General features: G+C 55.7%; 2 protein-coding genes and 1 non-coding gene across 8 annotated transcripts; 2 read left to right on the forward strand and 1 right to left on the reverse strand.

The window, feature by feature from the left end:
- Positions 1-35: 35 nt before the first annotated feature.
- Positions 36-9,535, forward strand: LOC101925935 (ribosomal RNA-processing protein 7 homolog A). Of its 3 annotated transcripts, XM_045363527.3 has the most exons (7): positions 36-118; positions 1,667-1,809; positions 4,161-4,286; positions 5,029-5,146; positions 5,503-5,600; positions 5,983-6,181; positions 7,504-9,535. In XM_045363527.3, exons 1-7 carry the CDS (start codon positions 46-48, stop codon positions 7,587-7,589), a joined length of 843 nt encoding a protein of 280 aa, XP_045219462.1. In that variant the 5' UTR covers positions 36-45; the 3' UTR covers positions 7,590-9,535. The 3 variants fall into 3 exon arrangements, with proteins under 3 accessions (XP_045219462.1, XP_073859719.1, XP_073859720.1); XM_074003618.1 differs by lacking the exon at positions 5,983-6,181; XM_074003619.1 differs by lacking the exon at positions 1,667-1,809.
- On the reverse strand, positions 7,940-23,767 carry LOC102138462 (serine hydrolase-like protein 2). 4 transcript variants are annotated; one of them, XM_065522051.1, is made up of 12 exons: positions 23,696-23,767; positions 22,604-22,753; positions 22,346-22,459; positions 21,993-22,034; positions 21,616-21,635; positions 21,110-21,184; positions 19,241-19,350; positions 16,986-17,065; positions 14,758-14,792; positions 11,655-11,737; positions 9,744-9,840; positions 7,940-8,336 (listed from the first exon to the last, which is right to left on the reverse strand). In XM_065522051.1, the coding sequence occupies exons 5-12, from the start codon at positions 21,616-21,618 to the stop codon at positions 8,223-8,225; spliced, it is 597 nt and encodes a 198-aa protein (XP_065378123.1). In that variant the 5' UTR covers positions 21,619-21,635; positions 21,993-22,034; positions 22,346-22,459; positions 22,604-22,753; positions 23,696-23,767; the 3' UTR covers positions 7,940-8,222. The 4 variants fall into 4 exon arrangements, with proteins under 4 accessions (XP_065378123.1, XP_065378125.1, XP_073859726.1 ...); XM_065522053.1 differs by lacking the exon at positions 21,616-21,635; XM_074003625.1 differs by lacking the exons at positions 21,616-21,635; positions 22,346-22,459; positions 22,604-22,753; positions 23,696-23,767 and having other exon boundaries at positions 21,993-22,037.
- On the forward strand, positions 13,212-13,317 carry LOC123567316 (U6 spliceosomal RNA). Its single transcript, XR_006690237.1, has one exon. It is a non-coding gene; the product is annotated as a U6 spliceosomal RNA (small nuclear RNA).
- Positions 23,768-25,444: the final 1,677 nt, after the last annotated feature.

A 25,444-nucleotide genomic window follows, 5' to 3' on the forward strand; every position in this document is an offset into this window, starting at 1 on the left:
GCCGAACCACAACTCCCGGCGGCCCCTGCGCTCCCGGGCGGCAAGATGGTGGCGCGCAGGAGGAAGCGCGCGGCGCGGGACCCGGAGGACTGTATCCCCAGCCCACCGGGCTACGCAGGTGAGGGGCTCCGGGACGCGAGACCGGGGGGGCCAGGCATCGCCGGGAGGTGTTTGGGGGTTGGCGGCGGCCGGGGGTCCCCAGGAGCGGCCGCACGGTTGGGTGTGAGCTCCGGCGGCCTCTGGCCCCAGCTTCGGAGTCCCGAGGACCCACGCGGCGCCCTTCTGCCTGCCCACTCTCTCGGGGCGAGCCTGTCTTGGTCCACGCTTCCCTTGGGTGAGCCCACCACTGTGCACCTCTCACCCAGGGCAAACCCATTTCCGTCCACATTCGCTCGTCCAGGTGAGCCCATCCCCTTCTCATCGCCTCTGCTTCTAGTCCAGCCCCCATCAGCTCTTACTGGGCTGTTACGGGCCCTCCTACTTGGTTGCCCTCCTCTTTCTCTTGCCCCTGCTTCTGTTCTCCACCCACGTACCAGAATGTTCTTTTTAAGGCCATTTAAGTTAGAGCATGTCTCACACGCCCACGATAGGCCCCACACCCACTGCATTCCTTCCAGTAGCTTCATCAAGTCGCTTCTAAAACAAAAAGCAGACTTCTTAACCTGTGTGGGCCACATGGTCTGACTGGTGCTGACCTAAAGCTCTTTCTGTTCATCTGAGGCAACATGCTTTTTCCCCCTCTGGGTTTTTGCACTTGCTGTAACAGTTTGTTGCACAGTGGCGTTTCTGTTCTGAGCTTTAATGTTGCTTCCTCAAAGAGGCCATCCCTGAGAGCCTATGGAAAGAAGACCTCTGCCACCCCATGACCCTGTAATGTTTCTTTCATAATTGATACAAGCTTGCTGTATGCTTACTTGGTAATTGTCTTCTCCGTTATTGCAACTGAGCTTCCTGAGTTCAGGGACCGCAGCTCTATGCCAACCGGTAGTCTGACGGAGGTGTGAGAAAAATAGAAGCAGTTCCTAGCTTTATGAGATTACAGTCATGGGTGTGGCAGTGATTAACCAAAGAATCTCATCAGTATAGCCTACAGACTGTTAAGAGAAGCTGTGAAGGCACAGGCAGTGGGGTCTGACCTGGCAGGAGGGGCGGAGGGTGATGCTAAGGCTCTCTTGAGGAAGCGAGGTTTGAGCTAAACCTGAAGGTTAGCAGGAGGGAAGAGGGTGATGCACTAGGTAGAGAGGCCAGTGTGTGTGAGGCCCTGGTGTACCCAGGGGAACAGGGAGAATCCAAGGTGGTGGGGAAGATGGTACGAGAAGAGGCCACAGTGGCAGGCAGGGTCTCACGGAGCTTCTAGCCACGGTTAGGATTTTGGTGTTCACTCCAAGAGCCGCAGGGTTCGAGCTTCCCTTTCATTGCGCCCCCATCTGTAATCATTGCCCATTTATCTTCTCTTTCCCTGCACCACCTTGGGAGGCCCTCCTGGGCAGACTCTTAGAGCCCGCACAGGCTTTGCCAAAGGGTAGGGTCGGGGGGTTGGTGAAGGGATGGATGGATTGATGAGCAGATAGGACTAGACAGGGATGTGGAGAAAGGAAGTGTGAATGTCTTGCTGACCTCAGCTCAGGGTAGCCTGGCCATCCCTCCCCTCCCATTTCCTTTCCAGCTATTCCAATCAAGTTCTCTGAAAAGCAGCAGGCTTCTCACTACCTCTATGTGAGAGCACATGGCGTTCGACAAGGCACCAAGTCCACCTGGCCTCAGAAGAGGACTCTTTTTGTCCTCAATGTGCCCCCATACTGCACAGAGGTGAGCTAGTGTCTGGGAGGGGACCTGTGGGCTCTAGGTGGGGGCTCCCTTGGCCTCCACCAAGTCCTTGGTGGTGAGACGGACACAGCTAATGGGAGCCCTAGAGGAGAGTGTCCAGAGGGCTACCTTGATCTCCAGTCAGGAAACGGGTTTTTCAAAGATGTCTTTAAAAGTATAATCCTGCCAGGCATGGTGGCTCATGCCTGTAATCCCAGCACTTTGGGAGGCTGAGGCCGGTGGATCACCTGAAGTCAGGAGTTCAAGACCAGCCTGGCCAACATGGTGAAACCCTGTCTCTACTAAAAAACAAAAAATTAGCCAGGCATGATGGCGTGTGCAGGTAGTCTTGGCTACTCGGGAAGCTGAGGGATGAGAATCCCTTGAACCCGGGAGGTGGAGGTTACAGTGAGTCGAGATTGCGCCACTGCATTCCAGTCTAGGTGACAGAGTGAGACTCCATCTCAAAAAAACCCCAAAAAACCCCCAAAATTAGCCGGACATGGTGGCACACGCCTGTAATCCCAACTGCTTGGGAGACTGAGGCACAAGAACTGCTTGAACCTGGTAGGCGGAGGTTGCAGTGAGCCAAGATCGCGCCATTGCACCCAAGCCTGGGCAACAGTGTGAGACTCTGACTCAAACAAAAAAAAGGAAAAAAAAGTGTAATCCTAAGTAGCCCAAGGTTTTTTTACGTATTACCCGAAGTTGTTTGAATTACGTGTTTTCTTTGAGACTATACGTGTCCATAATTTGAAAGTAGGAAAGTATAAAAAAATGAAAAGTGCCTCTAATTTTATCCAAACACAACTGTTAATTTTTTTTTTTTTTTTTTTTTTTTTTTACAAAAACTAAACTAAGGGAATTGCTGGATTTTTTTTTTTTTTTTTTTTTTTTTTGAGACAGACAGAGTCTCCCTCTGTTGCTCAGGCTAGAGCACAGCGATCGTGGCTCACTGTGACTTCCGCTTCCCAGGTTCGAGCTGTTCTCCTGCCGCAGCCTCCCGAGCAGCTGGAATTACAGGTGCCCACTACCATGCCCGGCTAATTTTTGTATTTTTAGTATAGACAAGGTTTCACCATGTTGGCCAGGCTGGTCTTGAACTCCTGACCTGAAGTAATCCGACCCCCTCAGCCTCCCAAAGTCCTGGGATTACATGCGTGAGCCACCGCCCCTGGCCAAGGGAATTCCTGGATTAGTTTTCAAAAAAGAAACCCTAATTTCTAAAACATTCCTTTAAACTTAGAGAAAAAAGAAGCGTGTAGAAGAGGGGGTGTGAGTTCTGACCTTTTTTGAAGTGCAGCATGTGTACAGGGAAGGGCCCCAGTGGCAGGTGTCCAGCTCGCTGCATCCCAGAGACAGAACATACCTGTGTAGTCAGCACCCAGGTGGAGACACAGCAGCACATCCCAGAACCCCTGCTGCCTCCTCCACCGATAACCACCGTCCTGACTGTCACAGCATAGGGTCACCACTGCTGATTCAGGTAGTAAAATTTGTCATAGAAAATCAGAATAGGGCCGGGCGCAGTGGCTCAAGGCTGTAATCCCAGCACTTTGGGAGGCCGAGACTGGCGGATCACGAGGTCAGGAGATTGAGACCATCCTGGCTAACACAGTGAAACCCCGTCTCTACTAAAAGATACAAAAATATAGCCGGGCGAGGTGGCGGGCGCCTGTAGTCCCAGCTACTCGGGAGGCTGAGGCAGGAGAATGGCGTGAACCCGGGAGGTGGAGCTTGGGCGACAGACCGAGACTCCGTCTCAAAAAAAAAAAAAAAAAAGAAAATCAGAATAACAGCAAGAATGTCCCCACCTGTCTCCAATGAGAGAGAGCGGGAATATGCCGGGCACTCTGGCTCATGCCTGTAATCCCAGCATTTTGGGAGGCCGAGGCAGGCGGATCACCTGAGGTCAGGAGTTCAAGACCAGCCTGGCCAACATGGCAAAACCTCATCTCTATTCAAAATACAAAAATTAGCCGGGTGTGGTGGTGGGCGCCTGTAATCCCAGCTACTCGGGGGACTGAGGCACGAGAATCACTTGAAACCCGGAGGTGGAGGTTGCCGTGAGCTGAGATCACGCTATAGGACTCCAGCCTGGGCTACAGAGCAGTACTCCAACTCAAAAAAAAAAAAAAATAAAAAAGAGAAAGAGCAGGAATATTGACCTCCATATTATCCCTGCAGAACAGGTCGGAGGCCATGGTGCCCACAGGCTCCTGGCTTGGGCAGATGTGGCTGTGGCTCTGAGTTCTTCAGGGGCGCTGGACCCCTGGCAGTGCCACCCATGGTGGAGGGAGGCTTTCGGATGCCCCTGCAGATGCTCACACTTGACTTCCCTCTCCCTGCGGCAGGAGAGCCTGTCCCGCCTCCTGTCCTCCTGTGGCCTCGTCCAGTCTGTAGAGTTGCAGGAGAAGCCGGACCTGGCCGAGAGCCCAAAGGAGTCAAGGTCGAAGTTTTTTCATCCCAAGCCGGTTCCGGTGAGCCGCCAAGCACGGGTTCCACTAGAGTGAGGGGGGTGGGGCATTGTCCCCAGTGTGTTGGGGGAGCTGGCAGTGGGACGTCAGAGCATTCTCTGGTCCTGAGCCCATCCTCACCGTGTGTGGTGTAGGAGGTTGTCCAGGTGACAAAGCCTGTTATTCCTTCCCAGATTTGCCATATCCTTGCACTTCTTGCCTGGCTTTTTCCATCCTGTGTTAATGCTCAGGGACCGTCTCTGCTGGGCGCTTGCGGGGCCTCCCCCAGCTGCCCTCCTGCTTCCCCCGCTGAGGGAGCTCCTTCCTCAGGCTTAGGGGCCGGGTCTGCAGGAGCACTGTTCTTCACGGCTTTCCCATTGGCCCTGGAGCCCACACCTCCTCCCCACACAGTGGCATCTGGCATGGTGTGTGCCCAGGCCTGGCTTCCAAAAACCTACCCTGGCCCAGGGCGACCCCTGCGTGTCACAGCATCCCTCCTGTGACTGGAAGAAAGGCAGCCTGTGTGTCCCCTCTTCCTGAGGAAGAGCTGGGAACAGCTGTCACTTCCCGCAGAAGCAGGATCACTGGAAGTGTGGCTGCCCCTGACCTGGGTTATGGGATGGCCTCTGGTTCTCTCCATGGCTCAGAAATAGCCTAGCACTGTCTCCCCTGGTGTAGCCACCGGCTAGGCTGAGGGCGGGCCTGGAGACCTTGTGCCAGACATGCGGAGGCGCCCCCAGCCTCTGACATCTGTCTCTCTCTTCAGGGGTTCCAGGTAGCCTACGTGGTGTTCCAGAAGCCAAGTGGGGTGTCAGCGGCCTTGGCCCTGAAGGGCCCCCTGCTGGTGTCCACAGAGAGCCACCCTGTGAAGAGTGGCATTCACAGTTAGTACCTCAGGGGGTGACTGGCACCTCCTTTCTGGGCTCTGGGTTGGCAGGACACTCTATGGGGACAGTGTCTGAATGTCACCAGCCAAGTCCATGCTCCCTGAGAGTGGCGTGTGGAGGCCTGGGCAGGAGGACTGCGGGGCTGTGTCTGGGTCCCCAGGGAGTCATTAGCCTGAGTCCCTGGCACAGTGGCACAGGCATACTGGGCAGGCAAAGTGAGGGCCCAGCTTGCAGCCCCTGGGGTTTCCTTAGCACCTGCGCCCCAGGCCCTGTGGGAAAAGGTCTCCATTAGCCTGGCAGGCCCTGGGGTGGGGCCCAAATAAGCCCCGTTTCCCTGCCTCCCTTTTCCTCAGAGTGGATCAGTGACTACGCAGACTCCGTGCCCGACCCTGAGGCCCTGAGGGTGGAAGTGGACACGTTCATGGAGGCGTATGACCAGAAGATCGCTGAGGTAGAGGCTCCGCAGGGTCGGCCGAGCACCCCATCACCTGTGTGGCTGTGGGAAGGTGACGCCCAAGAGGGAGGGCGGTGGCGGCCTGTCCTTAGCCACTCTGTAGAGGCCAGGCTCCCTTTTTCCCTGCTGGATCCTGGGCTGCCTGGCTGGGTGACACATCTAGTCTCCACATGGTCTGTAGTGGAGAAGGAGGCAGCGCTGGCAGGTCCGTGCCCTCCCCGCCATTTAGCCCAAAATCGTGCTGGGAGGAGGGGAGCAGCCTGCCCCTGCAGGGGCTCAGGGCGGTTCTGACTTTGGGAGGAGGGCATGGAGGGTGTGCTGCTGGAGGCTGCAGGAGGTCCCAGGTGCCGACCGGACGACAGGATCACCTTCCTTTCAGGAAGAAGCTAAGGCCAAGGAGGAGGAGGGGGTCCCTGACGAGGAGGGGTGGGTGAAGGTGACCCGCCGGGGCCGACGGCCTGTGCTCCCCCGGACTGAAGCAGCCAGCCTGCGGGTGCTAGAGAGGGAGAGACGGAAGCGCGCCCGAAAGGAGCTGCTCAACTTCTATGCCTGGCAGCACCGGGAGAGCAAGATGGAGCGTAAGCCACGCCCAGCCCATCCTCAGGCCCCTCGGCCTTGGCCCCAACCATGGATGAGGCCTCTGGCCAGGGCTCCTGACAGCGGGCACTGAACCTGCTGGTCGCGGAGGGAGGGCGTCCCTAAGCACAGGGCTCCCACTAGGCTCTGGAAAGAGGCCCAGCCTGGCAGCACCCTGTGTGGCGGTCCCCCATCACCCCCCGGGGCAGATGCATTTGTTCAATGGGTGGGGACCCTGGGTCATCAGTGCCCACCTCTGGGCTCCTGTGCACTTAGTGCTGGCGCTGGTCAGCCTCCAGCCAGCAAGGAGTTCGAGTGCAGAGGGGGCCTCCGAACCCACTGTGGGTGCAGGGAGGATGCTGCAGGATATGTGTGTTGTGTGGTGGTGGTGGTGTGTGTGTCTGTGTCTGTGCTGTGTGTCAGGTGACCCTGCACAGTGCCTGTGTGTGGCTGTGCGGGTGTGTGTAGTAGTGTGTGGTGTGCGGGTGTGTGGGTGTGCAGGGGTGTGGTGGTGTGTGTGGCTGTGCGGGTGTGTGTAGTAGTGTGTGGTGTGCGGGTGTGGGGATGTGCGGGTGTGTGGTGGTGTGTGTGGGTGTGCGGGGGTGTGTGTGTGTCAGGTGGCCTGCACAGGACCCTCTCCTGGCTGTGCACCTGATCACCTGTGACCCACTCCTGGTGCTGCAGCTGAGCCTCCTGCCCCACTGTCTGGTGTCCCTGTCTACAGGACAGCTTTCCTGTGGGCCCAGGAGTCTCCTTGCCCTGGCTAGGGCACAGGGAGGGGCTCTGCAGCAGGCCCTGAGCCATCCGCCCAGTCACTGGTGCTTTCCCTGCCTCGCTGGCCCTCTTGGCTCCCACTTGTGCTCGCTCTAGACCCTCAGCTTCCCCCTCCATGCCATCAGCCTGCCACTGACCTGGGCCACTCGGTGCCAGAGTTGCCATCGGCATTCACCAGCACTGGGGTGGCATCCCTTTACCAAGTCTCAGGGTCGCTCCAGGCCGAGCGGTCAGGACTCCTTCCTTCCCCCTTGCGCAGGGGTCGGGGTGGGGGCGGATGCCTTTGCTTTGTTTCTAGGGCTTCATCTCCAGGCTCGGGGTGCCAGCGTCTCCCACTTTGGCCTTGCCCTTGGACTCGGCCTGCTGTCGGGTTGATTCCTTACAGGATCCAGACCCTGCCCCCAAAGCAGAGCTGGGAAGGGGGCTGGGTTGGTGGGGGAGACATGCCCCTGCGCCCCACAATAACTGGGAGGAGGGGTGGGGCATGAGCAAGCCGGCTGCCCCGGGGGCGTGCTGTCTGACCCTGCCCTGCGCCTCCTCTCGCCCCCAGATCTAGCGCAGCTGCGCAAGAAGTTCGAGGAGGACAAGCAGAGGATCGAGCTCCTGCGGGCCCAGCGCAAATTCCGACCCTACTGAGCCGCGAGAGCCGCAGTGGATGGCTAGAGGTGCGGGGCCTGGAGGAACATGAGGCGAGGCAGGGCCTGCAGCCGTCTCTGAGAGGCCGAGCTCTGGGAAACGGGCCCCAGGTTGAGGCCACCACGTACAACAGCCCCATGAGAGTCCACACAGGCCAGGAGTAAGGGCCAGGCCACCCCTCGGGTCTTGGGCTTCAGCAGTCCTGGGGACCTGGGCGTGCCCAGAGGAGGACTTGCCCCTTCCGCATCCTGCCTCCACACCCTCCTGTCAAGGACCCTGGATGAATCTGCTCTGTTCTCCCTTTTCCCTCAATGGAAAAGCCCTTGATGGTAACAAAACAGCCTCGAAAGCAGTGAGAACGCGAGAAGCTTTTATTTTCCACCCAGTTGGGCAGCAGGGAAAGGCTAGGTGGCCCCAGCCCGCCCTTCCTCCCTGCAGCTGGCTGGATATTATTAGCCAGGAGACAGCAGCCCTCCGAACCCAGACTCTGTCTCCCCCTTGAGGTCACAGATGTTGAAGTTGGAGTCTCACTCCTTCCCCTGACTATACCCTAGGCTGGGCGTCAAGACCAGTGAGGCATGTCCCCACAAGCCTGGCCTTGTGGTCGTCATAGTTCCAGGCCCAGAGCTACAGCTAGGCTGTGAGCATGTGTTTGTGCTGTAAGAAGGAGCTGATGATACTGGCCACATGCTGGGGTTCGCTCATGTGGACACAGTGATTGCCTGGGACTTCCACAAACTGGAACCGCTGGAGAAAGGAGAGGGTGTGTGGTGAGGTGTGGCCAGAGGAGCCTAGGGAGCTCCATAGGCCTTGGGGTCAGGGCCCTCCCATAGCCTTCAGGCTCCCTGCAGGGCAGGAGCACCTCCCATGGTGAGTTTCCCACACACTCAATGCCTTGGAGCCGGTTCAGTCCATAGCACCCCAGAAGGTGTGTGAGTCCTGGGGACTTGGAGGCCTCCCAGCTGAGTTGTGAAGTTGCATGGCAGGGACAGGGCGGGGCCGAGGCCAGGGTTGCTGTGATTGTATTAGAGGAAGTCCCCGTGAGAAAAAATAATCAGATGGGGGCGTGAGCAGCCTGCAGACTTGTGCCTGCCTTCAAGAAGCCAGACAGGAAGGCCCTGCCTGCCTTGGCTCTGACCAGGTGACCGGCCAGCCACAGGTGCGCTTCCTCCCTTTGTGACAACACCAGGAAACCTGCAGAGGCCCCAGGGTCAGGTGTTTGAGGGTAAGTGACCATGAATCACCAGGTGCTCCCAGGAACCCGGGCACAGCCACCCCCACCTACAGCCAGCACACCCACTGGCGCGATGGGTGCGGAGGGAAGAGGCAGCCAGATGTTCTGCTGTGGTTTGGGAGCCTATAAAATGTGAGACTAGGCTGGGCACGGTGGCTCCTGTCTGCAAAAGCAGCACTTCGGGAGGCCAAGTCGGGCAGATCGCCTGAGGTCAGGAGTTTGAGACCAGCCTGGCCAACATGGTGAAACCCCGTCTCTTAAAATATAAAAATTAGCTGGGCATAGTGGCAGATGCCTGTAATCCCAGCTACTCAGGAGGCTGAGGCAGGAGAGTTTCTTTGAACCCGGGAGGCGTAGGTTACAGTGAGCCAAGATCTTGCCACTGCACTCCAGCCTGGGCAACAGAGTGAGACTCCATGACTCCATCTCAAAAAAAAAAAAAAAAGGACTATTAGCTGGGCGTGATGGCGTGCACCTGTAGTCCCAGCTACTCAGGAGGCTGAGGTGAGAGGATCACTTGAGCCCTGGAGTTTGAGGCTGCAGTGAGCTATGATTGAGCCACTGCACTCCAGCCTGAGCAACGGAATGAGACCTTGTCTCAAAAAATAAAATAAAAACTGTGGGCCTGTCTCTGGCAGTTGGGTCACCTAATTGTGCTGGCCCAGGAAGGAGGGTGGGTCCTCGAGGATGATAAAAGAATCTCCCCACCAAAGGTCTCTGTTTCCTGAATTCTGATGACACGTGTCCCCAGGCCTCTAGGGACCGACCACAGTGGAGCGTGAGGCCTCAGAGATCCTGGTGGTCACTTGTTGGGCCTGGGGCCAGACCAGGGGTCTTCCCAGTGCACGAGAAGAGATGGGTGAGGTGGGACCAGAGTGGGTGACAGTGGCCGGACACCAGCTGCCTGAGCCCCGCCTTACCTCTTTGAGGGTGGACTTCAGCGTGTGTATCATGAATGACAGGGACTCCTTGCTATAGTAACTCTCTCTTCTCACATCAAAATATCCGTGGACTGCTCTGGAAAGTGAGGAGTTGGGGTTGTTGGGGTTCATCTTAGAACCGCCTCCCAGCACTGCCCTCATCCTGCCCTGGGTTCAGGCCTCTGAGGAGAAACTAAAGCCTGGGCTACCCCACCTCCCACAGCTGGGTCCCTTGACCCTGGGTTGGATTTGAGGTTCAGTTAATCTCAGTTCACACTCAGCTGGCACAAGCCAGGCGCAAGCGAGTGCTTAAGGTACAGCCCTGCTGGGGCACAGAGTTCAGGACTTGGCCACAGTCACAGCCCTGAATAGCAGAGCTGGGATCTGAACAGGCTCTGGAGTCCACACTTGCTCTGAGAGAATTTACGTCTTTACAATCCTCCCATTGAAAGTTACAATCCATGGTTTTTAATATGTTGAGTTGTGAGACCATCGTCACAATTACAGAACATTTTCATCACCCCCAATGAAGTCCCGAACCTCTGCGCTTTCACACACACACACCCCCCACAGGCTTCCGGTCCTGAGCTACCATGAACTGGCTTTGTCTCTGCAGTGTGCCCTATTTGGACTTGAGCGTGAATGCAGTCATACAACACGTAGACGGTTGTGTCTGACTTCATCCGCTTAGCGTGAAGGTTCATCCACACTGGAGCCCATCTCAGAGCTTCGTTTCTTTTTATGGCTTAAACATTGTCTGTGGTGGACCAGGCATGGTGGCTCATACCTGTAATCCCAGCACTTTGGGAGCCTAAGGCGGGTGGATCATGAGGTCAGGAGATGGAGATCAGCCTGGCCAACATGGTGAAACCTCGTCTCTACTAAAAATACAAAAGTCAGTCAGGCGTGGTGGCGGGCACCTGTAGTCCCAGCTACTTGGGTGGCTGAGGCAGGAGAATCGCTTGAATCCAGGAGGCAGAGGTTGCAGTGAGCAGACATTGCGCTCACTGGTCATGGAGCTTTACCTGGGCATGCCCCCTGCTGACACCTGTAGAAAGGTGTGGGACAGGCCGGGCGTGGTGGCTCACGCCTGTAATCCCAGCACTTTGGGAGGCCGAGCTGGGCGGATCACGAAGTCAGGAGATCGAGACCATCCTGACTAACATGGTGAAACCCGTCTCTTTTTTTTTTTTTTTTTTTTGAGACTGAGTCTCGCTCTGTAGCCCAGGCTGGAGTGCAGTGGCCGGATCTCAGCTCACTGCAAGCTCCGCCTCCCGGGTTCACGCCATTCTCCGGCCTCAGCCTCCCGAGTAGCTGGGACTACAGGCGCCCGCCACCTCGCCTGGCTAGTTTTTTGTATTTCTTAGTAGAGACGGGGTTTCACCGTGTTATCCAGGATGGTCTCGATCTCCTGACCTCGTGATCCACCCGTCTCGGCCTCCCAAAGTGCTGGGATTACAGGCTTGAGCCACCGCGCCCGGCCTGAAACCCCGTCTCTACTAAAAAATACAAAAATTAGCCAGGCGCCTGTAGTCCCAGCCACACGGGAGGCTGAGGCAGGAGAATGGCGTGAACCTGGGAGGCGGAGCTTGCAGTGAGTGGAGACTGCGCCACAGCACTCCAGCCCAGGCCACAGCACTCCAGCCTGGGCGACAGAGGGAGACTCCATCTCCAAAAAAAAAAAAAAAAAAGGTGTGGGACAGCCCTGGCCCATCCCCTGCTGCCTGAGCCCTCCCCTCCTTGCTCCTTCCATGACCCTGCTGCCAGGGGGGCTTCCCGAAAAAGATCTTGAGCCTCAGCGGTGTGGTCAACACAGAGAACTTGGAGCCTCATGCCAGGGCTGCCTCCCGGAGATTCCTGGCGCCCATGTGTCTTTTGGGGGTAACTGAAGGGCACTTGGTCCAGACTCACTTGATGAACAGGACATGGGCCTGCAGCTTCCTGATGGAATGTGCATACAGCTCCCTGCTGAGGAAGTCAAAGCTGTTCTCAGGCTGCAGAGACAAAAGCATGGTGAATTCTCGTCACAAGGCACAGGCACTCTTGTGGGCTCAAAACCCATGTCTGTTGGGGCAGCTTAGCCCTGGCACGGGCACCTTAGCCATCCACCCTGGATCCGAGCCCAGGACCCCACCACATCACTGCCTCATCGAAGGCTCTTTAGCCCCTGGTGGCCAGAGACTCCTGCCCTCTCCAAGTCTGTTCTCCCCTCTTCCTGGGCTCCTGGCTACCCAGCCTGACTCCATTTCCCATACTCCTTTGCCACTGGGTATGCCTGTGTGATTAAAGGCAGAGAAGTGACTTGGGCCACTTCTGGGCCTGGATTTTAGGACTGAGGCGTGGCCCTTCCACACCCCTTTCCCAGTCCGCAGGCTGCACCTCACGCTGTCCCCTGCCAGCCTGGGACAGGCTTCTTGCCAGCAGGAAGAAACTTGCTGGGACCACAGTACAGGATGGGCACTCCATCATGGCCCCTGCAGGCCTCCTCCGCAGCCCTGCCTGCCCTGTCTTTTGACTATTTCACATCTGGATGGTGGGGATGTGGCCAGCTCCAGTGAGATGTGCTGTAGGTATGACACGAAGCTGGATTTGGAAAACAGCATGCAAAATAATGCAGTCAAGTTTTATGTTGATTACATCTGAAATCACATCGTGGATGTTAAATAATAATATGAGAACAATTGATAGAGCCTTTTTTTTTTTTTTTTTTTTTTTGAGACGGAGTTTTGCCTTTGTTGCCAGAGGACAAGCTTCATAAATGCATGCTCAGTGGATTAATTCCAGGAAGCTCCCGTAAGGACCAGCTCCATGAAATCACACCCGATACTCCTCCACCTCCAGCATCGTGAATATAAAATTGCTATGGCTATGAACACACACACCCTTGAAAACTCACTGCCCTGGTTCCACCCTGGCCCTCCAGCTATTTTCTGCTTCTCAGACCAAAATGACCTGAGATGCCTTTCCTGAAACAGGGGTTCCCATACTGTCCTCAAGGCCTGCGTGCTCTCATATGGCAGCTGCCACATCTCACAGCGGGGTGTGGCCAAGCCTTTCGGGCCTGCGCACAGGAGGGGCTTTCTGGGCACAAGAGGAACAGGCAAACTTGAATCTGTCTCTACTAAAAATACAAAAATTAAGCTGGGCGCAGTGGCTCACGTCTGTCATCCCAGCGCTTTGGGAGGCCAAGGCGGGCAGATCGCTTGAGGTCAGAAGATCGAGACCAGCCTGGCAAATGTGGTGAAACGCCATCTCTACTAAAATTACAAAAAATTAGCTGGGCATGGTGTTAGGCGCCTGTAATCCCAGCTACTCAGGAGGCTGAGACAGGAGAATTGCTTGAACCCCGTAAGCAGAAGTTGCAGTGACCCAAACTTGGGCCACTGCACCCCAGCCCGGAGGACAGAGTAAGACTTGGTGTCTAAATAAATAAATAAATAAATAAATAAATAAATAAATAGAATGTGGGTGCTTTGCTTCAGTAGCACATATACTGCCAAATTGGAACAATATAGAGAAGACTAGCAAGGCCCCTGTACAAGCATGATATGAAAATTCGTGAAATGTTCCTTTACAAAAAAATTAAAAAAAATTCAGATCACCTGAGGTCAGGAGTTCCAAACCAGCCTGCCCAACATGGTGAAACCCCGTCTCTACTAAAAATACACAAAACATTAGCCCAGCATGGTGTAGGGCACCTGTAATCTCAGCTACACGAGAGACTGACGAAGGGGAATCGCTAGATTCTAGTGAGCTGAGATCACGCCATTGCACTCCAGCCTGGGCGACAAGAGCAAGACTCTGTATCGATAATAATAACAACAACAATAATAAAATTAAGGAAAAATAGAACTTTTAAAACATTAAAAAAAGAAAAATGAATCACTACCTCACACCATGCTCAAGAACAAATCCCACATGGATCAAAGACAAACACATTAACATTCCCAGACCATTGACCGACACCCTGGTCTAAGCCTTATCTCTTGGCCTGGGCCTGGAGAGCAGCTCTCAGCGGTCTCCCTGCAGTTAGAGCTTCCCTACCTCTAATGACAGTGTCTCACACGTGTCCTGTGTTCTATCGTTTTTGAACAATCACAAAATAGCACAGGCCATGAGTACCTGAAGCGACAGCAGTGTGTGAGGCCACTCAACACACATGACCTCACCCAGTCTCGACAACAACCCTTCAAAGGCAGGCCCAGGGCGTGGCTCCCCTAGCCAAGCTGCTCAGAAACCAGCTGAATGAATGAAAGCACTTTCTTTCTGCACATGAGACAACCAAGGCTCAGAGAGGGTAAGCACCTTGCCTAAGGTCACACAGCCCCTCAGTGGCAGAGATGGCCAAGTTTCTATTAATACAAGTGCTCCAGTGACACACTTCCAGGCTTCCAGATGGGACGCGGTTTTTTGAGAACTTTGTCATCCTGCCCCTCCCCTCTTCACAGCCTCTATCAGGAATCCCGCTCTCAACAGATGCACCGAGCTGACTTCCAGCTTTTCCCTGTGCAGCGGTCAGTGCCTGGAATGTCTCCCTCCTCTCCTCACCTCCACTGACTCTATTTAATGCCACTGAAGTGCACACTTACAAACAGTTAAGTTGACAATATTATGTATTATGTTACCTATGTAATTTTCTTTTTTTTTTTGAGATGGAGTCTCTCTCTGTCGCCCAGACTGCAGTGCAGTGGTGCGATCTTGGTTCACTGCAACCTCCGCCTCCCATTCAAGCGATTCTCCTGCCTCAGCCTCCCGAGTAGCTGGGATCACAGGCGTGTGCCACCATGCCTAGCTAACTGTTTTGTTGTTGTTGTTTTTGTATTTTTAGTAGAGAACGGGTTTCACCATATTGGCTAGGCTAGTCTCAAACTCCTGACCTCAGGTGATCCACCTACCCCAGCCAAAGAGCTGGGATTACAGGCGTGAGTCACCATGCTCAGCCTGTAATTTTCAAAAACAACAAAAGTGCTAACAGGCAAACTGTGGCGGGGGGAGCAGAGGCAGCGGTACTCACCCAGGAGATCTTCTGGTCTCTGTTCAGAACCAGACCTGGAGGCAGAAGCACAAAGACAGCGGCGTCAATGCTGTCCGTCAGGGTCAGGGGACACTCCGTGACTTTGCTGGGATCCCCAGGCCTTTTCAGCCAGGGCTCATTTCTCCCACCTGCCCCCAACATCCTCAGCTGCCCACGACTCCCTATCCTGGGGTCCAGCTGGACCAGGGCTCGACCATGGCCACCTGACCACGGACCTGTCAGCCCACACAGGCCCTCACCAGCCACCCCAAAGGGCCGGTGCAAAATGACGGCAGGAGCTTAGGCTGACAGTCGGGTGGACAGTGGAGCTCTCATCTCTGAGAAACTCATTCATTCCTTTAGTCACTAGGAAGAAGCAAATAAGTACCAATCGTGTCATCGTTTGTTGAGAAGACACTGAATGAAAAAAGAAACATGAGCGGAGTTGCGAGGCCTGGGTGGTGCCCAGCTTCAGCTTCGGGTGCTGACTTGGTTCTCTGCCCCCATCCCGATGGTGGCCAACAACTCAGCCTCAAGTACAGGCTGAACACTCGGCAGTTCCTTCCCGAGCAATGTCCCCTCAAGAACGGCCTGCATGGGAGTGTCCAGAAAGGGCAGAGGGTCCCCTGTGGCCCTGGGGGTAATCGCAAGCTGAAAGCTGCCGGCAGTTGGAAGGGATGGAGACGTGAACAGAGGGGTGTTTGTATGGAACCCGTCCAGCAGGACACATGGGGACTAGAGCTACAGGTGTCCACAGGGATAAGAGGCAGGGCTGTTCCCTCCCCCATATAAATCTTTCTCAAATACCTGCATGGCCAGGCCTCCCCACCACCCCTTCTTATTTTTCTCCATGGCACTTTCTCTTTTTTGAGACAGAGTTCCCCTCTGTCGCTCAGGCTGGAGTGCAGTGGTGTGATCTCGGCTCCCTGCAACCTCTGCCTCTCGGGTTCAAGCAATTCTCCTGCCCCAAACTCCAGTGTGGCTGGGACTACAGGCGCCCACCACCACGCCCAGCTAATTTTGTATTTTTAGTAGAGACGGGTGTTGCCATGTTGGCCAGGCTGGTCTCAAACTCCTGAGCTCAAATGATCTGTCCACCTCCTGAAGTGCTGGGATTACAGGTGTGAGCCGTCACGCCCAGCCCCCATAGCACTTTCTAAGGCGCTTCATCCTTTGCCTGTTGACTGCTTCTCTCCTCTGCTAGAGTTCAGCTTTCACGAGGACAAACAGTTTGGTCTGCCTTGTTCACAGCTATATCCTCAGGACCAAGAACTGTGCCTGCCACACAGGAGGGGCTCCCAAAGTGCTTGCTGAATGAATAGACAGGTGTTTACCTCTGGGTGAGGTCCAGGAGGAGCTGGAGAGGGTTCAAAGGAACGGGTACTGTGCCATTGTTTTAGCAGTGTGATGGGTGCACAGGTTATTACTGTTATTAACATTATTATTTTATTATTTAAACATACATAATGGGCTGGGCACCGTGTTTTGTGCCTGTAATCCCAGCATTCCGGGAGGCCGAGGCGGGTGGATCACTTGAAGCCAGGAGTTTGAGACCAGCCTGGCCAACATGGTGAAACGCCATCCCTACTAAAAGTACAAAAAAATTAGCCAGGTGTCATGGCGGGCGCCTGTAGTCCCAGCTACTTAGGAGGCTGAGGCATGAGAATGGCCTGAACCAGGGAGGCAGAGGTTGTGGTGAGCTGAGATGGTGCCACTGCACTCCAGCCTGGGTGACAGAGCAAGACTCTGTCTCAAAAAATTAAACAAACAAAAAAATACTAAACTATACATATATGATATACCAACAAGATTTGTATGGGGGGGCCTAAACCACCTGATTTTCAAGTTCACATGGAAAAATTACACAGGCAAGAATAGCAGGAGGTCAGGCACCTGTAATTCCAGCACTTTGGGAGGCCAAAGTGGGAGGATCACTTGAGACCAGCCTGGGTAATGGAGCAAGACCCCATCTCTACACAAAAAACTAAAAGATTAGCGGAGCACAGTGGCACACGCCTGTAGTTCCAGCTACTGGGAAGACTGAAGTGGGAGGGTTGAGCCAGGGAGACAGAGGCTGCAGTGAGCCGAGAGATCCTGCCAGTATCCTGCCTAGTATCTTAGTATCCTGCCTAGTGCTTAGTATCCCGCCTAGTCTAGGGCAAGTCTTTGACATCCTCAGTAAGAACAGTGACAAATATATAACGGCCTTGGACAGCGGATTACCTTACCTGTGGCCACCTTTGTGGTTCCTCTTTGCAAGAGGAGCTCCCCGCACTCCTCATTCAAGTGGCTATTGCTCTTCAGTAACCTGGGAGAGAAAGAAGGATGCTGGGTGCCTGGAGGCCAATAAAGAGGAGGTCAGAGGACATCAGATGAAAAGGAGAGGAGGGCCAGGGATGGTGGCTCATGCCTGTAATCCCAGCACTTTGGGAGGCTGAGATGGACGGATCACTTGAGGTCAGGAGTTCGAGACCAGCCTGGCCAACATGGTAAAACCCCATCTCTACTAAAAATATAAAACTTAGCTAGACATGGTGGCGTGTGCCTATAATCCAAGCTACTTGGGAGGCTGAGGCATGAGAATTACTTGAACCCAGGAGGCAGAGGTTGCAGTGAGCTGAGATTGTGGCACTGCACTCCAGCTTGGGGAACAGAGCGAGATTTGGTCTCCAAAAAAAAAAAAAGGGGGAGAGAAGAGCAGCGAAAGGGAGGAAAGGGAGATCACCCACAAAGGGTGTATATGTCCCATGTGTTTTTTTTTTTGGGACAGAGTCTCACTCTGTCACCCAAGGTGGAGTACAATGGTGTGATCTCGGCTCACTGCAAGCTCCACCTCCTGGGTTCACGCCATTCTCATGCCTCAGCCTCCTGAGTAGCTGGGACTACAGGTGCCCACTACCACCATGCCCAGCTAATTTTTTGTATTTTTAGTAGAGATGGGGTTTCACCGTGTCAGCCAGGATGGTCTCGATCTCCTGACCTCGTGGTCCGCCTGCATCGGACTCCCAAAGTGGTGGGATTACAGGCGTGAGCCATCGCACCCAGCCCTTGTTTTCTTTTTAATGGAGACAGGGTAACACTCTGTCACCCAGGCTGGGGTACAGTGACATGATCATGGCTCTCCGCAGCCTCGACCTCCTGGGGCTAAGCAATCCTCCCAACTAAGGCTGCCAAGTAGCTGAGACCACAGGCGTGTGCCACTGTGACCAGCTAATTTTTTTATTTTTTTGATATAGGGTTTCACTGTGTCGCTAAGGCTGGTCTCTACTCCTGGGCTCAAGCTATCTTCCACCTCAGCTTCCCAGTGTGCTGGGATTACAGGTGTGAGCCACTGCACCTGGACTGTGTCCGTATTTCAATGGCATGTTTACAGTGGCAGGGTGTGTGTGTGCGCGCGTGCGTGTGGTGGGGCAGTGGGCGGCAGGGTGTGTGTGCGCGCGCGTGCGTGTGGTGGGGCAGTGGGCGGCAGGGTGTGTGTGCGCGCGCGTGCGTGTGGTGGGGCAGTGGGCGGCAGGGTGTGTGTGCGCGCGTGCGTGTGGTGGGGCAGTGGGCGGCACGGTGTGTGTGCGCGCGCGTGCGTGTGGTGGGGCAGTGGGCGGCAGGGTGTGTGTGCGCGCGCGTGCGTGTGGTGGGGCAGTGGGCGGAAGGGTGTGTGTGCGCGCGCGTGCGTGTGGTGGGGCAGTGGGCGGAAGGGTGTGTGTGTGCGCGCGTGCGTGTGGTGGGGCAGTGGGCGGCAGGGTGTGTGTGTGCGCGTGCGTGTGGTGGGGCAGTGGGCGGCAGGGTGTGTGTGTGCGCGCGCGCGCGTGCGTGTGGTGGGGCAGTGGGCGGCAGGGGGTGTGTGCGCGTGCGTGTGGTGGGGCAGTGGGCGGCAGGGTGTGTGTGTGCGCGTGCGTGTGGTAGGGCAGTGGGGGGCTTCTCCTCCTTCAGACAACAAATATGTGTGGAGCTCCGACCTACCAGGCCCACCGCCAGATGCAGGAGGCACAAACATGACCAAGTCAGCCATAGTGGGGGTTGTGGGGATCACAGGCCTCGGGAACCAGGGGAGTCAGTAGGCTCTTATTGGACAGTGTGGTTACCTGCAGGGCAGGGAGGGACAGCTCGCCTGGGGGTGTCAGGGCAGGGCTCCCAGCTGAGGCCCCCAGGAGTGGGGAAGCCAGTGAGCAAGCACAGGGGAGAATTCCAGCTAAGGGAGCCCAGGCTGGAGTCCCAGAGGGGAGAGAAGGCGTGGAAGCAGCGTGTGCTCGGGGAGAGGCGGGGGCTGAGAGGTGTGGGGAGGGTATTGGAGTAAGGAAGGGGCATGGCCGGAGCAGGGGCAGAGGGAAAGGAGATAACGTCCCTGAAGACCCTGGGAAGCCTGGTGCTCAGCGTGACCCCAGAGAGAAACAGGCTTGTTGGGTGACAGGGAGAAAGACGCTTCCCCACGTCTCACCGGGTGTCCTCCCGTGGACCCCACAGCTCCCCATCCACACCAGGCACTCACCTCTGCAGCAGCTGCTTCAGGCTGTACACACGCGAGGGCTCCTGGGAGGCCTCTACCTGCAGCATGTGCTCTATGGTTCTCCGCTTGTAGGTCAGCAAGTTCTCCACTTCCTAAGAAGGCACAGTTGGCTGGGTGGGCAGGGATCCAGGCTGCAGACGAGGCCTCCGCCCCTCCCAGCCCTGCCCTCTGCTGTCGCTGAGCCCCTCTCAGCAAAGTGGACACAGGCGCAGCTCTGGCTAGTCAGTCCCGCGATTCTGAACCAGTCTGTGTTTCATCTCAGTCACAGCCAGCCTGGTCTTGCCTGCGGCCAGGGACACTTGAGATCAGGTGGGATGATGGGGAGGTTGGGGAATCTCTGTCAACTGTTGAGTGCTTTGCAAAGGCATGAAATTAGGGTCCAGAGGCCATGAACCATCGGGGTTGGTGATTTCTTCTGGTTCAACAAATGCCATCATTCTCAGTGGCAGACAGGGAGTGGCGGAAAGGGCACCGTTCTGGGGCTTCCAGGCTCCCCCAGGATGCGTGGCTCACTCTGTGAGGACAGCCTCGGGCCCACTGCCTGGGGCTGCAGAGGGGGCAACTCCCATCTACCTGCTCCTGAGAATGGAGGACAAGAGGAACAAATGCCCCTCTTGACTCACCCAGTAGGAAGCCCCCGGGGGCACTGCGCTTGTCAATTCAGTGGGTGAAATGCAGAAAGAAGGGAGTGTCTGCTGTCTGCCATCTGTGAACTGGATCCTCACAATAGTCCCTGAGCTAGCTGAGCTCATGCAAGGAACATTTACTGAGCCCTCCCTAGGTGCCAGGGTTCGGGGTGTGGTGACAAAGAGATGGACATGATTCTTGCCCTTATGGCATCTGTGGTCATTCTTTTTTTTCCTTTTTTTCTTTTTTTTTTTTGGAGATGGAGTTTTACTCTTGTTATCCAGGCTGGAGTGCAATGGCGCGATCTCAATTCACCACCACCTCCGCCTCCCGGGTTCAAGTGATTCTCCTGCCTCGGCCTCCTGAGTAGCTGGGATTACAGGCATGCGCCACCACGCCCAGCTAATCTTGTATTTTCAGTAGAGACGGGGTTTCTCCATGTTGGTCAGGCTGGTCTCAAACTCCTGACCTCAGGTGATCCGCCCGCCTTGGCCTCCCAAAGTGCTGGGATTACAGGCATGAGCCACCGCGTCCGGCCGATCTGTGGTCCTTCTATGGACAAAAAACCTGAAACTGATGGGAGTTGTGTCACAACTGAGAGGCTGAGACCTTGGCAAGAAAATGACAGGATGTCAGGGCTGGCCGTCATTCAGCCCAATCTCATTTTACAGGAGCGGGAACTAAGGCCCGGAGAGGCAAAGTAACTTGCCAAAGGTCACCCAGCAGGTAAACAACCAGGCCAGGACCCAGATGCAGGGACAGTACTGGTTACAGGTAGTCGTGGCCAGAGGGGTCAGTACTTGTTCCATCAGTTCACTTTTAGGGCTGTCATGTGTGGTGGTGCAACGTGTACACAGTGCAAAGGCATTCAACTGGGTGTGAGTGCACTGCACCTGCCCAGCTGTGTGCCCTACAACATCCTCCAGCCATGGCTCCTGCCCTCTTCCACCCCTGCCACTGCATGATCAGCCTGGCATTCTGCAGATCCCAAGCCACACATCCAGTTTCCAAGGGGTCCCCCACACCCCTTCTCCTGACCACTCCTAGGGGTATAAGCGGCAGAGAGCTGTCCTCTGGTGGAGAGCGGGTCCCTGACTCCACTTTCCCACCCTCTGTCACCTCCTCCTGCCTCCCTAGTGTCCACCAAAGGAGACAGGGCTGAGAGTACTGCCCGGGGTCCAGGTCCTCCCGAATGACAGCACGCACGAAAGCCCCGCTTCTCACATTCGATTCCAGGAGAAGTAGCGGCGAGTCCAGCAAGATAAGTTTATTCACCATCTCGGGGAAGATACAGGAAAACTGTGAGGACAGCAGAAGGGGAGAATGAATAGGGGGAAGAAGGAAAGGACTCTCCCGCCTTTCCCAGGGGACCCTGGAGTTCCTGGAAATATCTTTTAGGCTGGGGGGTAGGTGCTGACCAAGGGGCCAGAAGGAGAATATTCTATCCTATGGTGTGCCTTCCCCCACCACCCGCAAGTCTGTACCTAGCACTGAGCTGCAGACCCTGGTGATGGCGGGACTCCAGGGTGCTCTGGGACAGGGTATGGGGGCGTGGAAACATTAACTCTACCAGAAGTCTCCACCATTTACACCAACTTCCTGGTATAATGACTATTACGGTGACAGGAGGAGGCACTTCCTGTCCCAGGTACCTTCTCTTTCCTCCTCTGTGCTACCATCCCTACCCCACCCGAGGGACCCCTGTTGGCCAGACAAAGCCATCTACTCACCATTCCGCCCACAATGCCACCTGGGGGACAGAAGAGCCATTGGTGACATTCCCTCACTCCCTCCCCAGCTGCAAACCCTAAAGCTTCTTCCCACCAGTGGCGGAGGGAGAGGGGGGCTCCATATGGCTGGTGGGGGCTCACTATCAGGTCACGATGGCCCCGTCATCAGACCCGACCACTCAAAACACCACATTTCCCTCATCTCTGCGTCCCTTGCAGCAGTTGCCTGAGGTCAGAGGACGCAGTGGTCAATCTCTGATGCTCTCATCTCTCTCTGCAGATCTCATAAGCGCAGGGGAAAGCGGTGGGGCAGCAGCTCCTATCCTTCCCTCCCAGCCCTACTCCGGGCCCAGTCAGCTGCTGGTCAGTGTACTCACCGAAGCTGTGGCCCAGAATGGAGAATCGATTCCATTTCAAGGCTGGAAACACAAGGAGCCAGAAGGTCCAGCTGTGCACAGGCTCAGCCCGCCCTCTCGCTTCTACTCCCCGGGCTCAGGAAATTCCTTCCCAGCATCTGGGGTGTCCACCCAGGAGACCAGCTTGGGGGAACCACAGGAGGAAGCAAACTTTTCAACTTTCCTAAGATCTCCCGTGAATTGCTGGCAGACCTGGGGCCAGAGCCCAGGCCCCACTCCCAGACCAGTGCAGCTTCCTGGATCCTAGCACCACTCCAATGCTAAGAGGGGGTGTCCCAGAGCAACCCCGTGCCGAAAAATACACTGCTTCTTACCTGCCACAACTCTTCAGATCTCACTCACAAAAGTCTGGTGGTAATATGGGACACCTGAGCTGTAATGGGACGAGAGCCCATGACCTCCGAAATCCATGGCTACATAATAAAAGTCTGAAACAGAGAGAAGCAGGTTGGAGGGCAGGAAGAGGTGTCTATGCCAGCTGTCTCCCCGCCCTCCTCACTCCCCTGCAGACCTCCCCCCTCACCTTCTTGCCCACTTTCCCCCTGGACTTCCCTTCAGCCCCAGCTTCACACCTTGCGGGAGAAGAGGGATGAGTCTGTCGAAGGAGTTGGCATTGTCCAGCCAGCCGTGCAGGCAGAGAACTGGAGGGCCCTGCAGGGAGCCCCAGGCTTTGGCTGCGATGTGGCCCCAGGGCGCAGCCAACTTCAGCTCTGAGATGAGACCTGAAAGACAGCCGGCTCTTTCATTCCTTCTCTTTCATCCATGAAGCTGGTGCTCCCTGAGCCCCTTATCTCTGCCTGCTGTGCTTGAGCCAGGGGTCATGTCCAGAGAGACTGAGACCTTTAGTTGCCCCCAGAAGGTTATGGGGAGAGAGAGCCAGACATGGGTGTGGGGACTCCCAGAGGAGGGAAAGATAAGCTAAGCCAGAAAAACCTGAGACAGGCCTCACAGCATGCACCCCATTGAAACTGGGTGAGAACCTTCTAGAATGTGCTGGGGCAGGTGTGCTGGTCAGGCCTGGAGCCTACCACTTGCTGGCTGGGTGACCTTGGACAAATTACTAAAATGTCTTGAGACTCAGTTTCCTTTCCTGTAAAACCGGAGTAAACAGAGTCAACAGCCAGTTTCCTTAGCCTTTCCCAAGGGCCAGAGGGGTGCCAAACCCTCACACATGCAGCAGGTGGGACCACTGTCACTCTCACTCCACCGGGCGGGAAACTGAGGCACTGGGAGCTGCAGCCATGCCCAAGGTCACACTGGGCGACAGGGACGGAGTGGAAATTTAGGGCAAGTAGTGAGACTCCAGGATCCACCGCTGCCCCCAGAGCTCGTAGCCTTCGCAGCCTCCGCCGTCCCTGCCGGGCTGGAGACCCGCGCTCCCCCGACACCCACGCGCACGCTCGGCTAACTCAGGGGCTCCTGGAACCCTGCGAGGCCACGTGCGGCCGCATCCTGGGGCCCCCACCTCCCGGCTGGTCGCGCTCTCACGCCCCGGGACTGCCGAGGAAGGAGCTTCGACACCTAGGAGGGCGACGCGGTCGGCGAACCCTCCACTTCATCCCGCCCTCCTCCACAGTCCCAATCAGGTGGGTGGGCAGCGGGGCGCTCGCGCGAGGCCTCCCCGTGCCAGAGGAGTCTAAGGAGACCTGTTGCGGCGTTCTCACCCATCGCTCTTGTCTGGCGAATGCGCTGCCTTCACTCCCTCACGCCGGGCTACGTCGCTAGAGAGGAGGGACGCCCGCACTGCCATGCGCTGCCTCTAGGCTGTCCCGCCGCGCCGCGCCGCGCCCCGCCCCAGGCAGGCCACGCCTCCACGTAGCAGGCCCCGCCTTCCCACCGCCCTCCCTGCTCCCTCACAGGCCCCGCTCCAACAGCCACCGGCCCCACCCCTTAGGCTGCCCCGCCCCACCTCAGGCAGGCCCCGCAACTCCGGCAGTCCCCGCCCCCATTCAGAAAGCAGAACCTTCCCACCGCCCTGCCAGCGCCCCCCGCGGGCCCTGCTCCCAAGCCCGCGGGCTCCTTCCCAGTAAGGCCCCGGCTCCTCCCCAGGAAGGCCCGGACTCTACCCCAGAAAGGCCCCCACCACCCGCCAGGCCCCGCCATCCCACCGACCTGTCCGCGCTCACCGGCTGGAACCCAGTAGGGCCCCGACCCCCGGGCAGTCCTGGAATTACAGGCACGCGCCACCAAGCCAAGCTAATTTTGTAGTTTTGGTAGAGACATGGGTTCTCCATGTTGGTCAGGCTGGTCTCGAACTATCGACCTCAGCTGGTCAGCCCGCCTCGGCCTCCCGAAGTGCTGGGGATTACAGGCGTGAGCCACCGCACCCGGCCTGGTCAAACTAACTTTTAGGTATGAAAATAGCAGATTGTCAGGCCGGACTCAGTGGCTCACACCTGTAATTCCAGCAACTCGGGAGGCCAAGGCAGGTGGATCACTTGAAGTCAGGAGTTCAAGACCAGCTTGGCCAACATGGCTAAACCACGTCTCTACTAAAAATACAAAAACAGCTGGGCGTGGTGGCACACTATTGTAATTTCAGCTACTCAGGGGGCTGAGGCAGAATTGCTTGAACTTGGGGGGCAGAGGTTGCAGTGAGCCCAGATCTCGCCACTGCATTGCAGCCTGGGTGACAGAGTTAGTTAAGAAGAGAAAAAAAAAAGCAGATTGTCACCAATGTGCAGGAACCCGGAGAATATTGTTCCCAAAGCCTTTCCTGACGACTGACTAGAAAATAAGCTTCAGACAACCAAAGAGACTAAAAAGACATTGTCATTAGCCTGGTGTAAACATTAAAGATACATTTACATGGAGAACCAAGAGATGAGGAGTAAAAGAGAAGATGAGTGTAATGGTGATGTTTGCCAACAACATAGATAAAGTAGAGCTATAAATAGGGGGAGAAAATGGTGTGGGCTTATCTTTAAAATGTTTTTTGTTTGTTTGTTTGCTTGTTTTTTGGCCAGGCACGGTGGCTCAGGCCTGTAATCTCAGCACTTTGGGAGGCCAAGGCAGGTGGATGGCTTGAGGTGAGGAGTTCGAGATCAGCCTGGCCAACGTGGCGCAACTTCATCTCTCCTAAAATACAAAAATTAGCTGGGTGTGGTGGTGGGCGCCTGTAATCCCAGCTACTTGGGAGGCTGGGGCAGGAGAATCACTTGAACCCAGGAGGTGGAGGTTGCAGTGAGCTGAGATCACACCATTGCACTCCAGTCTGGGTGACAGAGCAAGATAATAATAATAATAAATAAAGTATTTTAAAAAAAATAAATAATAAATCAAAAAATAATAAAATAAAATAAAATAATTTGAAACTGTTTTTAGTGATCATATGGAGTGGTAATGTTACATTTTTATTCTAAGAAGGTTTTCAAACATGGGACAAAGCAATTAATAATTATGTGATATTCAAA

The sequence above is a fragment of the Macaca fascicularis genome, chromosome 10, assembly GCF_037993035.2.
Source record: "Macaca fascicularis isolate 582-1 chromosome 10, T2T-MFA8v1.1".
Lineage (NCBI taxonomy): Eukaryota > Metazoa > Chordata > Mammalia > Primates > Cercopithecidae > Macaca > Macaca fascicularis.

Coding starts and splice junctions, on each gene's coding strand:
- LOC101925935 (XM_045363527.3), top strand. CDS start 46: ATGGTGGCGCGCAGGAGGAAGCGCGCGGCGCGGGACCCGGAGGACTGT. Junction 119..1,666: donor CAGCCCACCGGGCTACGCAG/GTGAGGGGCTCC, acceptor TTTCCTTTCCAG/CTATTCCAATCAAGTTCTCT. Junction 1,810..4,160: donor TGCCCCCATACTGCACAGAG/GTGAGCTAGTGT, acceptor TCCCTGCGGCAG/GAGAGCCTGTCCCGCCTCCT.
- LOC102138462 (XM_065522051.1), bottom strand. Junction 17,066..19,240: donor CTGAAGCAGCTGCTGCAGAG/GTGAGTGCCTGG, acceptor TTTCTCTCCCAG/GTTACTGAAGAGCAATAGCC. Junction 9,841..11,654: donor GCCCATGTCCTGTTCATCAA/GTGAGTCTGGAC, acceptor CTCACTTTCCAG/AGCAGTCCACGGATATTTTG.